At 43.4% G+C, this 14,803-nt stretch overlaps 1 protein-coding gene across 1 annotated transcript; it reads right to left on the bottom strand.

Moving 5' to 3' along the window:
• Positions 1 to 3,784: 3,784 nt before the first annotated feature.
• Positions 3,785 to 5,056, bottom strand: GJA3 (gap junction protein, alpha 3, 46kDa). The gene has a single exon (XM_004680359.1). It carries the CDS (start codon positions 5,054 to 5,056, stop codon positions 3,785 to 3,787), a length of 1,272 nt encoding a protein of 423 aa, XP_004680416.1.
• Between the last annotated feature and the right edge of the window lie 9,747 nt (positions 5,057 to 14,803).

The raw sequence follows: 14,803 nt of genomic DNA, 5'->3' as shown, positions 1-14,803 counted from the left end.
TTTTTAAAGATTTATTTATTTATACATACTGAACTGGGGTATAGGCCAGAGGTGCAAGGGCTGTGAGAAGATTCACCAGAAGTAGAGTAGGGAGCAGAACAGGCAGATCAATGAAGTACATTGCTGAAGGGGGAAGCTGGAGAGACTGGAGAGGTCTGCTGTGCCATGTGGATCACCTGTGGGGTGAGGTCTAGAATTTGCACTGAAGCGGCTGCAGATAGCTTGCAGTGCTGCACCCTAACCCGCTGCGCCACCGGGGAGGATTAAGGGCCCACAAGCCAAAGATTTTCAAGTGTGTTTTTACTGTTAAATTCCTAACTGACCATAAAAAAATCTTGTTGCGGTCTCTCCCTGAGAGCACAAGGGGTTAAGTCTCAGCACTATGAAGCTATTGGCAGCCATTACAGCAGAAGTTCTTTCTCTGGCTGGGGAGGTGACCCACATGGTGCTGCTCCCCTCAGCAGTGTATTTCAGTCAATCTGCCTGTTCTGCTCCCCACTCTGTCTGGTGAATCCTCTCACCCCTGTATCTTTGGCCTGTACCCAGCTATTGTATGCATAAATAAATATTGAAAAAAATCTTGTTCAGAAATTTTATAATGTAAAGGGGGAAAAACCCCTATGGGCAATAAGAAAGCTTAGTGAATTTCTTTAGTGAGGAGTAAGCCTAGGCTTTGTAATAAAATATAAAATTATGATGATAAATACATTTTCTCACTTAGTGTCTACATGTCATAATTAAACATTATTTGGAATATTCTGAACTTTTGAGGGTTGGATAGCAGAAAACAACTGAGCTTTACAAAAATATTTACTTATTAGACCAAGCAATAGGCTCCATAAGAATTGATTTTGCAGGACCCTCCTTGGTGGTACAGGGCGTTAAAGCATAGCACTAAGAAGCTAAGCCACTTCAGCATGAGTTCAATCCCCATCTGCCCCGGAGGTGACCCACATGGCGTGGCAGACCTCACCTGACCTGCCCGCTGCTCCCCTCAACAGTGTACTTCATCAGTCTGCCTGTTCTGCTCCCCATTCTGACTCTGGTGAGGCCTCTCGTCACCCCTGCACTCTGGCCTGTACCCCAGTTCTGTATGCATAAATAAATAAATCTTTAAAAAAATGATTTTGCAGACATCTATAAGTAAGGTATTGGGAGAAAAATTATTTCATAGTTCTTATTCTAGGTTGTCTTGTAAGAAATATACAATATAGTCACTTACAAATCAAAGAAAATCAGACTGGGATGGAAGAATTCTGTGTTCTCTTTTTCTTCTTGTTTAAGGCATCTTTTTATCTATTTCATGAAAAAGAACAAGTTGGTAAAATTACCTTGTTTTAAAAAGTCAGTGATTCTGTTACTCAGCAATCAAAAAAGATAAGATTATGCCATTTGTAGCAACATGGATGGAGCTGGAAGAAATTATGCTAAGTCAAATAAAAAAAAATATTGGATGGGTTCACTTATAGGAGAAATATAGGGAAACCAAACAAGGGGTCAGAAAAACAAACAAACAAACAAACAAACAAACAGAAAAAACAAAACTAGTAGGGAATCTAGAATTCAGAGACATTCTGTAAGGGAGGAGGAGAGAGAGGGATCACACCGGGAGGTAAGAGCCTAAGAGACTATGGTGATGGTTCATGGGTGATTTAGTGGTAGAAATTTTATGAAGATTACACCTGGAGGGAGAAATCAAATACTGGATAAAAATGAACAACAATGTAAATAAATAAATATATTTAAAATTTAAAAATAGTGATTCTATAGGAAATATCTTAAATTTAAATAATGGATTGGATACTGTGAATATAGTTCTGCTTAACACTTTGTAACTACTTTATGTGGTGGGTATTTGAATTACTGGACTTCTAAAAACGGGGGTAGAAAAAAGTAATCACCCTGTATAATGCAGATTATAAAAGAATGAGTATAAATATAAATATAACATTATATATATATAGATATAGATATACATTTTTAAAACTTCTATTAAGTTGAGGGAGAAAATGGTTTCAGTGAAGTTTTAAAATAACAGACTAGAAAATATATATCTGGAATCTTGCCCATAGAGAAAGGTGATTTCTATTTTTGTTGCACATTTCAATGTTTAAAATGATGATTTAGATAGAGAGTAATTTTTCACATTGCTCCTCCATTTGATGCAAGGGCTCTTGTCTTGGCTACCTCAAATGACAACATAAGACATGCTGTCCTTTATAAATATGAATTGAAGTCAGAACACTAACCTGAGAAAATACCGTTATATTGCAAAATTTTACTTTTTTATAAATTATAGCTCTCAGTCTCATCTTCACAAGGCTCTCAGTGAAACTCAAAGTTTGCTGTGGAATATGGCTCCAAATAAGTTGACAGGGACTTAAAATAATTCATAATGAAATGAATCAAACAGGAAAGTGTGTGGCTGAATAAAGGTCACTATATTTCACAGGAGTTGGAGGTTAGGAGGGTACCGGGCTCAGCACACCAGTGCTCATGGTTTTATAAACAGTGACCAAGGCAGAACAGCATCGTGTGCAGTACAGAAAATTCTGTCATCCTGCAGACACACACACATACACACCACACACAGACCTGCTCTGTGTGCATGACAAGGAAGGCACAGATCTCCTGTCAGCACACACACTAACACAGGAAGCAAAATCCAGTGGAAAGCAAACAAGTTGCTGGTGGAGAATGGTTGGGAGTTTGAAGAGTTTTATTTTATACTGTTAAAAAAAAAAGTAGGTAATTCTTCATCTGTATAAATAATCTTTTTTGGCAAAAATAGTTAACTTTTAACCTTGCACTCAAAACTTCACAACTTCAAGTATTTAAAATGCACTTAAAACTTTTCCCTGCTTTTATTTTACACAGTACATTTTCAAAGTCATTAGCTGGCTCATGAAGTCGAAGAATTTCTTTTCAAACAAAGTTCAAATCGTTACTAGTATGTAATGGACCAAATCGGCCTTCTCTGGGTCAGCATCCATTTTAATTGTACTACTTTTTTTCTTTCATTTCCTCCTGAAGATATAAAGTTGGGAAAAAGAGGCAATACTGTATAATTCAGATTAAAGCACACAGTATCATTAAACGACAAACAAACAAAAACCCAAGGCACCTGACCACACTTAGATTTCACTGTCCTTAGCTGTTTAAAATACTTCTGGTATTGATGTATTTGACCTGCTTTCTACCAGCAACCTCTGGCCCTGGCTCCAAATGCTGCCCAGGAAGTAACTACCCATGGTCAACGGTTTCAAGCAGCTTGATGTCTGGGCCTCACATGCAATTTCAGAAACTCAAATGACACTCGATGGACCTGCTCTAAACCTTATTTGAGTGGTTGGCAAATATCCCAAATGAAATTCAACTCTAAGTTAAAGTATTAAAAAAAGATAGGGCTAAGTGCATCTACGATTTTCTAGGCTGCCCAGAGCTCTGGAGAATTTAGGAATTAAAGAAACTTAATTGCCCCCCACACACCTGCTGCCTAGCCACCACAGAGCAATTTCTTGCACAGACTGAGGAAGCCCTCATGAACAGGAACACTTACACAGTGGCCAGGGTTTCTGGGCTCTTTAAAGGCCAATAGCCATTGCAACCCATTCTGTGGACACCTCCCCAGCCAGAACAGCAAGCACCAACACACAGAACCCTAGTCTCTTCTGACCTTTTTCTCCCTCGATTCTACCTCTTTTGAGCTCTCTCTGCTGATTTGAATTGCACTTTGGTTTGGGATGCTAGAAAAGAGTTGTAAAGCTGTCTGGAGAGACAATCGCTAGATAGCCAAGTCATTTGGTCTGGCCCTGTTGCTGCTCGCCTTGCCTGACTGCCCTGCATCTCGGAGGAGCAGAGGGGGCCTGTGTAGCTCTATGTTGGTGATGGCAGCTGGTTCCCCTGCATCAGGTGTGTCTGCGGAGCTGCGGCCATTCCCATTGACCAAGAGCACTCTGTTTCCTGCTCTGCCCTCTCGAGGGGCCTGCTGGGTGTTGCCCGGAGTGGTTAGGCCTGCAGGAATAGAAACTAGCAGGGAGCTGCTCCTTGCTGAAGCCTGCTGCTTGACCTCCTGTTTGGCCTGACTCTGCTCTGTGCCCAGCAGGCAGCGGCTGCCACTGAAGACCTTGGCTGGGTGGCCTTTCCCATGCACCTCAGCCAGGGCTACCGTTTTGAAGTTTGTTGCTGGCAGAGTGGTCCCGGGGTAAGCTGTCTGTGCCAGTGAAGAGGCAGAATGAGTGGAGCAGGGCGGGAATCCGACGGTGACAGCAGGCAGGGCTGAATGGGGGCGCAGAATGAGAGGGCCGACACCTCCAGGTTTTTTTTGCACCAGCACAGAGGCTTCTGGGCAATAGTGGTTGGTGATACCCTGCTTCAACTTCTTCCAGCCCAGGTGGTAGATCTCCAGCAGATTGAGAAAGAGGGACAGGCAGGCCACTGCCAGCATGAAGATGATGAATATGGTCTTCTCTGTGGGCCTGGAAATGAAGCAGTCCACCGTGTTGGGACAGGGCCACTGCGCACAGCGGTATAGGGGCTTCAACTTAAAGCCATACAGAAAGTACTGGCCCGCGATGAAGCCCACCTCAAACAGCATCTTAAAGACGATGTTGAAGACGTAAGTCCGCAGCAGGGCCCCGGCGATTCGGACTCTACCCAGCTCATCCAGGGCAGGGGGCCGGTCCTTGGCGCTGGGGTGCAGGCCGGCCCCCTTCTGAAGCTCTTCTTCTCGTTCCTTTTTCTTCTCTTCCACGCGTGCGATGTGCAGCACATGCCCCAGGTAGATGAGGGTGGGTGTGGACACGAAGATGATCTGCAACACCCAGAAGCGGATATGCGAGATGGGGAAGGCCTGGTCGTAGCACACATTCTCACAGCCTGGCTGCTGTGTGTTGCAGGTAAAATCCGACTGCTCATCTCCCCAGACTTCTTCCGCAGCCGCGCCCAGCACCAGGATCCGGAAGATGAACAGCACGGTTAGCCACACCTTGCCGACAACCGTGGAGTGCTCCTGCGCATTCTCTAACAGTCTCCCCAAGAAGCTCCAGTCGCCCATCGCTTCCGATCACTAACCTATGAGGGAACAATGTTTGTTAGCAGGCAGACGCTAGCACGTAACCCCAAGCAAGTGCCAGAGAAGTGTTGTGCGGCATGCTCATGTGTGTGCACATGTGTGTCCCCATCATGCTGTTATGTAGTGTGAGAGCATTGTCTCTGGCCGGCCTGCTTTTTTTTTTTTTTATTCATACAGAACTGGGGTAGAGGCCAGAGATGTGGAGGGTGAGAGGATTCACCAGAGACAGAGTGGGGAGCAGAACAGGCATTTGGACGAAGTACACTGCTGAGGGGAGCAACGGGCGGGTCAGGAGAGGTCTGCCGCGCCGTGTGGATCTCCTCCGGGGCAGGCGGGGATCGAACTCATGCGGAAGTGGCTTAGGCTTCTTAGTGCTGTGCTTTAACCCGCTGCGCCACCATGGCCCGCCTGCCTGCTTTTGAGCTGTTAGACACACAAGTGCTGGAACAGAGGAGGTAGCCACAGGCTAAAATCACTGCAGTGGTGAAGAAAGCAGAACTGGGAAGAAAAGTGAATCACATGACTCTTAATGCCCCTTGGTCTGACTCCCTACGCTTCTCTCAGAGAAGGATTCTGGAAGGAGCTTGGGCGCTTTGGACACAGCTGGGGCCAGTTTCTAATCCTGACCTTTCTGCTCATGTGAGATTCGAATGATCTTTTCTCAAATTGCTGTTTTTTACATGACACTGTTGGCGATATGAACCCACTACTGTTTCCATTATTTTCTTCTGTTTTCACTTAACAAATGAGGCACATGTGGTTAACTTGTTACACATCCTTGTTACCATTTCTTTGTGTGTGTGCGTTTCCATTTCTAAAATGGGGATGTTATCTCCTGAAACAAGGAAAACAAAGGAGAATATAAACAGCTAGGACTAAATCGAATTAAGCTTCTGTACAGCAAAAAAGACAGCAACAAAACAAAGGCACCCTAGAGAAAGGCGAAATTATTTACATACTATATATCTGATAAGGGTGCTATCAAAGATCTATTACAGAGCTCAACAAAAACAAAGCAAACAACACAGTTTTTAAAAGTGGGCAAATGAGCTAAAAAGACACTTCTCCAAAAAAAAAAGTACAAATGACTAACAGGCACATGAATAAATGTTCAACATCACTTATAATCGAGGAAATGCAAATTAAAACCACAATGACATACCACCCACACCTGTGAGAATGGCTCATATTAAAAAACTGGAAACAACAAATGTTGGTGAGAATGTGGACAAAAAATATCCCTCTTATATTGCTGGCAGGAATGCAAACCAATCCAGTCAGCTTGGAAAGCTGTGTGGATGTTCCTCCGAATACTAAAATGGTGTACCATGAGAAGCAGCAATCCGCTCCTATCCAAAGGATACAAAAACACTAATTCAAAAGTGCATTCCTATGTTTACTGCAGCACTATTTACAAAAGACAAGATATGCAAACAACTAAGTGAGCCAAAACAGACAAATGGATCAAGATGAGGTATATATACACTGTGGAATACTACTGAGTGATGAAAAAGATAAATTCATGCCATCTGTGGCAATATGGAAGGGGTTATGTTAAGTGAGGTAAGTCAGATGGAAAAAGACAAATATTGAATGGTTTTGCTTATATATGGAATGTAAAGAAACTGAACAAAAGGTAAACAAGAAAAGACAAAACTTGTAGACTGACCATATTTTCGAGGTATACAGCAGGGAAGGGGGAGGGAGAAGGGTGAAAACAAGGGAGGGAAGAGCACAAGGGACTATGGTGATGGTTCATGGGTGCTGTGGTGGATGAAGAATTATGGGAACTTCATCAGAAAGGACAAATGACATACTGTCTAAAAATGAACAGCAATACAAGAAAATAAACAAATAAATTAATAAAATGGGGAATGGTGGTCACATGGTCATGTGCACAAACTGCTTCTGGGAGTAGGGAGGTAAGATAAGTGGGCCCACTTTGTAAAGGAAGCAGGAACCAAAATTAGAAGGTGTCCTCCATGTCACTGTGCCAGACAGGAGATGCAACCAGTTCACCAGGCAGTGCCCACATGTTATTGTCATCATTTGTGAAAGGAGAATGGTGTAAGCCATAGTATACACACATATTGTCAGTGGAAGCAAGGAAAACTCTCCTCATTTTTAAACTTTTAAATATTCAAATATATACATTTTCATGAATTGCTTGAAGGCAAATAAAACAAAACTACTCAAGAACTAGACAAGTGTGTTAATGCTCTCTTTAGAAGAAACTTGGAACTCTTGATTTTGGTCATTGAGAGCTTTAGAGACATGTTATTCTTCTCCCATCTTACATCCTTTTACCCCCACACTGGCCAGCATCTATCTTATTCTGCATGTTCTTAGGAGAAGACATGTTTTAACTGTGAAAACTGCAAACAACCCACTCTTTATGTTAGATGTAGAGGAGTCATTCAGGTTACAGTCTGCTTCCTCACCACACTGTCAGTTCAAACTCGTCCTACATGACTCTCAAGCCAGCTTTCTGGGCTGAGCTGGGAACTCACCTGCCCCTCCCCTGATTGGTGTCTGTGCCCACCCCGCATCCTGCTGGAGACCTGCTGGTGGGCACAGAACAAAAGCAGTATACGGTGTGTTGTGTGTTTGAAACTCAGGGCAGTGCAAACTTCCTATTGCCCCCCTAAAACTCTACCTGTATGTTTTTTTTCACATGTTGTCAGGCACTGACCTGTTAACTTGTCTCTTGCCTTCACTTGCCCTTAATGGGCCAGTAACTCAGGTAGAAGTGGATGCCTGTGCTCTCTACCTCTTTGTTATAGTCCTGATTTAATGACTGTTACTCCCCTCTGTTCCTGGGGTTCTTTCCATTTCTCATTCTCCCACCTGTTAATTTCCAAACTTCCTCTTTCCTTGCTGTCTCAAGACAAGACCCAATTCTGAATCTGTACAGAAGACATCTTGAATGCTGACTGCCTGTGGACTTTCCTCTTTAATTCTAAGTCTGAGGCAGGGGCTCACAAGCAGCCTTTCTTTCTTGTGCCTGCAGGCAGGACAACCTGGCAAGGTATATTTCTGGGGCTTTTTTTTTTTTTTAAGGTTTTTTTTATTTATGCATACAGAACTGGGGTACAGGCCTGAGGTGCAGGGGCGGTGAGAGGATTCGCCAGAGACAGAGTGGGAAGTGGAATAGGCTGACTGATGAAGTGCACTGCTGAGGGGAGCAGCGGGTGAGACAGGAGAGGTCTGCTGCACCATGCAGGTCACCTCCAGGGTGGGGATTGAACTTATGCAGAAGTGGCTTTAGCTTCTTAGTGCTGTGCTTTAACCTGCTGTGCCACCAGGGAGGGCCCTGAACACATTGCCTTTAAAGAATAAAATTTAATGCTTTCCCCTGCCACCTTCCCAGACACTCAGGTGGTTCTGCCTTGTCAAGCACATGTTTGCTAAATAACAGCTGACAGTGTGCTGAAACTGAGGGCCAGGAAGCCTGGTCACACATGGCTGGTGATACACAGGGTGGTGAGGGAGGGGATGCTTGTGCTTGTCACAGACTGGAACATATTGCCTGCATATATGGGGATGCAGAGTACCCACAGTTAAGGCCTGTTTGTCCCACCCAAATTCTTAACATGCACCTGCTGAGAAACACGGGCTAAAGGCATGTTTATTCACTTAACAAGGAAGAAAGAGCAGTGCAGGGAAGCTTACTGTGGGTTTTTTCCTTGCTGTTCAGTCTTTCCAGAATCCTTAGGTCCAGGTGCTGCAAGAACACTTTCCACTACATGCCCTTCAATTGCATCGAGACCTCTGATTGAAATATACAGAATTATGCATATTACCATCTGCATTCTTAGTCAGACCTCTGGCAGATGCCAAGGCTCAGTGTATCCTAACTTACTAGTCTGATTAAGTGTGTGTCCTACTTGGAGTGCCCACCTCTCATGTAATGAGTGGCAGTGTGCACTGGTGAGAACTTTCTAGAAAGGAGTTTACTGACATGTAAAAGAGATGTAAATGTAAGCATAGTTAAAATGCTGCTTCTAGGACATCACACTGGGGAAATAGATAGTTTGGTAAATGAATGTACATGGATGTTTATTGTGATATTACTTATAAGACAGTATAACTGGAAACAGCAGTGTCCACTAACGGCTGAATAGTTAAATGACTGTGACTGACTGTTCACAGTTGACCTGGTCTAGCTAACCCAGATCCTACTCCCATTTCTCCTCTCCCCTGCTTGCCCTTAATGGGACCTGTGAGATGACTTATTACTTTTTCTATCTCTCTGTTGCTGGAGTGACTAGAAAGGCAGTTCTGTCCAATGAGGTATAAGAAGTCTGTTGGGAAATTGTTTGGAAAGAGGAAATGCTACTTGTGCTGTTCTTCCTCCTTTCTTTCCATATCAAGAACAGATGTGGTACCTAGAGATATGTGATCACCTTGCAAGTATAGGTGAAAAAGCAAGAAGGATGGTCAAAGATGTCCCAAGGAAACGGCTGTGACACTGTTGACTCAAACCTAGTGACCCCCTTCAAATTTATGTGAAGAGAAAGTCCTATTTGTTCAAGTTAGGGTTTTAGTTGTTTGCAAACAAAAGAATTTCTAACTGAAATATTGTCTTAAAGCCTTCATAGGATAATTTCCAGCATAAATGAAAAGTGATGGCTCATTCCTAAGTGATAAAACATAAGGTATTCATTAAATATAATTTTTAGGAATGTTAATTACATGAAGAAATGTCCATGTTATAGTGATAAATGACAAAAGCCTACCACAAAACTATGCCAATCTGATGCCAGTTATTTTACACACAATTCATATGTGCAAATAGGGAAAGGAACAGCAGGAATGACACACATGTTAGCCAGGGGGTTTCTGAGAACTGGGTAATTGCTTTTTTTTTTCAAAGTTCTTTATGTTTCTAGCACATTTGTCATTATAAAATATTACCATGACAGTCATATTTGAAGCTCAATTTTTTAAAGTTTTTTTTTTTGTTTATGAATACAAGAACTGGGGTTTGGAGGTGCCAGAGGTGCAGGGGGGGAGAGGACTCACCAAAGACAGAGTGGGGAACAGAATAGGCAGAGCTACTGAACTATACTGCTGAGGGGAGCAGCAGGTGAGACAAGAGAGGACTGCTGCTGGGGATCAAACTCTTGCTGCTGTGCTGCTGACACCCTCATAGTGCTGAAACTAACCCCTGCACCACCAAGGAGGCTCTTGAAGTTCTAGTTTTTCAAAAAGTCTGCTGATGCCCTTTACCTTGTTCTTTCATTATACTTTCTACTCCTTAAATCTCTTTAATAATGTTCCTCATAAGTACACAAAATAAAATAAAAAGTATGCTGCACTATTAGTCTAGAGTTAAAGGGTAATGATGCTGGGCTGGGTGAGATGCATCAGGACCTTGATTATTTTCTATTACTGATGAAATGGAACTTAAATTGGAGTGTAGCCTCCTGTCTCGGCATCTACCAACTTCTTCTAAAGACTCTAAGTACTGTGAGGGCTGGATGGTTTGCCTTCTCTGTTCTTCGCTGTGTCTTGCACTGTATGATTTGGGTTTTGTTTTGGGAAATGCATACATGCCTGAATGAAAAAAAATCATAAAACTGAACATGTGTTGTAATGCTGGTGATGTGGTCAAAGTCAGAATGAAAGGAGAGCCTCTCAAGTAGAGGAGCTGAGCCCTGGTCCTTCTGGTAGACTCCAGTTCACTCCAAACTGCATGTGGAGCTTCTTGAGGCATTTTATTAATATCACTTTTTAATCATACCACAATTACATAAGGAAATAACAGTTGAGGAGTGAAACACAATCAGAACAGTAAAGCTTTTCTGGGAAAGCACAGAAAAAGCAGAACAGAACAGAAGCAGATTCCCAATTGACTAGGGGCTGAGTTCCAGTGAGAATACAAGGAGAGACAATAAAATATTCTGAGTACCATTTGAAAGAAGAAAACATCTTCTCATCATCAAAATGTTGAGCCATTTTGGGGAAACCCACAGCAGCTCCTGAAAGCTCTTTTGTAAGGCATATCTAGTCATAGACAACTAAAGCATAGTACACTTTAGATAACTGACAGAAAACCATGGCAGTGGGTTTATATGGTGCTTGAATATGGGGCATGTGGGATCCCAACAAGATGGCATTTGATTGTTTTTTATTTTTATCTCCATGAAAAATTTGATTCTGATAACTGCTGCAGAACAAACAAATCCTTTATTTCAAAGTTTATGTGGCTGCTTCTCTATTCTTCTGACAGTTGAATTTTTCTCCCATTGGCCTTCTGAGTTTTCCCTTCAGATCAATCGACAATGATTTACTGAGTGACAATCCTGAGCCTCTGCGTAACAGGCTGGATAGAGCAAAAGTAAAACCATGGTCTCTACCTTAAAATCTATCTGTGGAGATGAGAAAACTGAGGAAATGGGTAGTTATATAATATTTAAGTACATTGGAATTTCATAGGAAAAAGATATTAGTATTTAAGTTGTGGGACCAAAGAAGGTTAGTCAGGGAAGAGTGGAGTGTGGCCTAGGGTTAGGAGATGGGGCTTTGGATAGAAAAAGGAGATGGGAGTATGTTTCAAGAGCACAACATTCCAATGCCAGTGGGAGTATATGACTTTGAGAGATGGCAATGATGGGGCGTTGGAAACCAGTGAGTGAAATGCGGCTTATGAATAGAGGGCAGATGGAAAATAGAAGGAAAAGAGACACATTCTGAAGACCAAAAAAAAAAAAAAAGGCAGGACAGTGACTGACTTAAATCAGAGGAGGAAAGAAAAGAGAGGCATGATTTAAAAACAAGCCTTACATTTTGAGGCCTAGTAAATGGAGAGAATATGGGCCATTTAAAGATGCTGGGGTGGAAGTGCCAAGTTGAGGCTGAAAGAAAAGTTCAAAACTCTGGTTCTGTGACTAGATTTATCATAGAGTGGGAGATCTGATTGAAAATGACCGGGTGGAAGCTTGTAGGTATGCAATTAATAGTGTTGGGGAAAAAAGTCTATTGTATGGCCTGCTGTGTAACTCCTCTGGGTGAAGACAACAGAGCAGTGGGCAGGTTCTGAGGAGAGCACAGTAGGAGAAGGAAAGAGTGAAATGGGGGCTGTCCATTACTCTGATGTGTAAGGGAGGCAGATGTGTGGTGGTGATTTGGCAAAGGATCGGGATCTGATGTGGTGGGTCAAGGTCCATGACTGTGGAGAGAAGCCCAGAGGTCCCCACTATCTGGAGGGAGGCAATCACTCAGTATGTACCCAATGGGGTTTGGTTTAGTTGGATTCTTGGATCTGTGCTCTGAAAATGTGTTTTACCCTTTTATTTCTCTCAGTTTTTTTTTTTTTTTGATCTGCCCATAGTTTTGATAAGTATATATTGGGGGAGGATAACATCATGGTTTCCCATGTGCACACATGTCACTCACCCTCCACCAAAGGCCAAGTGCCAATGCCATTACCTCCCTCCCGCTATCCTAAACCAGCAACTCCTTGTTTTATTCTTGTAGATTTTTCTTTTTTTACTCTTTCATAGATTTTACTTTTATTATTGTTTCCCCTAATCTTCTGGTGAAGTTCTTTTTTTTTCTTTTTCTTTTTTTTTCTTTTTAAAGATTTATTTATTTATTCATATAGAACTGGGGTACAGGCCAGAGATGCAGAGGGTGAGAGGATTCACCAGAGACAGAGTGGGGAGCAGAGCAGGCAGATAGACGAAGTACACAGCTGAGGGGAGCAGCAGGCAGGTCAGGAGAGGTCTGCCACGCCATGTGGACTCCTCCGGGGCAGGTGGGAATTGAACTCATGCGGAAGTGGTTTAAGCTTCTTAGTGCTGTGCTTTAACCCGCTTCGCCACCAGGGAGGGCCCTGGTGAAGTTCTTTTACAAAATACACTCTTAGAGGGGAAGTGATCAGGTAGCTTCTGCTTGCTTCTAAAGGCCACACACTGTGGAGCCAAGCGAAGCTAGGAAAGCTGGGCAGAGCCAGGAGGATGAAGAACACCTGAGGACCGGGAGGGTCTGACTCACTTGTGGAGAATGCCATCCATGTGTCAGAAGGTGTATTTCCTGAGAACAGTCAACAGAGTGGAGGATGAAGGTGCTGAGGATGGAGGAAGCCAGTGGAAGACTTTGAAAAAAGGATGACTAACTAGAGTCAGCGTTCTTAAGAACATTTAAGAAGGATGGAAGCAAAGTAGAGCCCTTTTGATCTTACAATAAGGAGGTCACTGAGGGTCTTCAAGTGACAAGTCTAGTGGGAGGGCAAGAACAGAAACAAGGCCAAGCAAGCACAGCGATAAGGAGCCCACCAATAGCTGTAGAGGCCAGGGAACATAGAGCATTTATACAATAAATACAGAACTTGAAGCGAGGAGGGGCACAAAATGGCCCACAGAAATGTTTTCAAGATGGGGGAGTCTGGGTGTTTAATACTAGTGAGGATGGAGTCAGGAGGGATGAGAAGATGGGGGAAGAGGCAAGCTGCTTAGCAGTCAGGATAGGAAGGATGGGAGAGTGGTAAGGGGATGGTGCCTTGAGCTGCTGACAAGACTTTTTCAAATCAGTCCTAAAAGCAGGTTGTCCTCTCAGACAGGAGCAGGACTTGTGCCTTTGAGAAGAAAAGTATGTCGTTAATGAAAAGAGTAGGTAAGAAAGGGGTCAGTTTCCACATGCACCCCTGAGCAGACACCACATCTGTGCGCAAGATGCAGCTGTCCAGTGAGGACCAAAAGGAGGCAGGGCACTCACCACAGAACAAACCAGACCCTCTGTTTGGTGTGACCTGCACGCAAGCATGGAGATGTTTCACACAAGGGAAGGAAGAGTTGTCAGAGGCTGTGAGTGCCAGGAGAAACAGCAGGGGAGGCGCATGGACAATCTGGAGAGGATGACCTCCAAGAGGAGGGCATCCGAGTGAAGCACTGAGCCACAGATGGAAGAGAGGAGGGTTCCAGGTGGAGCAGAGCAGGGACTTCAGAAAGGACCCCATGGGGCTTGGGACAGTACTGCGGCAGCAGTCAGCCAGGAGGAGGCAGGGAGCTGAGGTCAGAGAGGTGAGAAGACCACAGCAATGAGGGGAACTTTGCTTTATTCCAGGTAGTAAGGGAAAGCACTGACGGTTTGGAATAGAAGAGGGGCAGCTGACATCTCCGCAGGGCCACCCTAGTGGTTATGTGGAAGATGGTTTGGGAAGGCAGGGGTAAAAGCCGAGGGTCAAGTGAGGAGGCTCTGCTCTAATCCAAAGAAAAGGTGGTGGAAGCAGCAGGGCTGCTGAGTGTATACATCTGAAGACAGCTTCAACACCATGTGCTGATGGGCTGGGTGTCATGGCTGAGGTTTTGCCTTGAACTGGAGAAGGGAACTGACGTTTGCTAAGATGGAGAGGGTACAGAGACACGTCTAAATGGGGAAGAGCATGGAAATCATCAAAATTCTATATTGATAATGTCAGGTTTGAAGACTATCAGACGTATAAGTTTCAAGTCTGGAGTCATCATCAAACCCTGACACTGGATTAAGAGCATTTAAGAGCAAGGGTGGAGAAAAAGGGTATAAAGACCAAGACCAGTAGTGTGGCAGCATCTGGAGGTAAGGACAGCGAAAATAACAAATGAAATGCAAGCTTTGGATTCTTGAATGGAGTAGAGTCAGAGGTATAATTTGTACTCTTCTTGACATCTCTTTTGATAATATATTAAAACTAAAAACATTGTTACCCATTTATAAATTAAAGGTAATATTATGTAAAATAGGGAT

This window comes from Condylura cristata, unplaced genomic scaffold (assembly GCF_000260355.1).
Source record: "Condylura cristata isolate star-nosed mole 26May11 unplaced genomic scaffold, ConCri1.0 scaffold00010, whole genome shotgun sequence".
NCBI classification, from domain to species: domain Eukaryota; kingdom Metazoa; phylum Chordata; class Mammalia; order Eulipotyphla; family Talpidae; genus Condylura; species Condylura cristata.
Note: the sequence above shows the minus strand (reverse complement) of the source record. Positions and strands in the feature narration are given on the sequence as shown.

What these genes read in the sequence shown, in the direction of transcription:
- GJA3 (XM_004680359.1), bottom strand. Translation starts at nt 5,056, where the DNA reads ATGGGCGACTGGAGCTTCTTGGGGAGACTGTTAGAGAATGCGCAGGAG.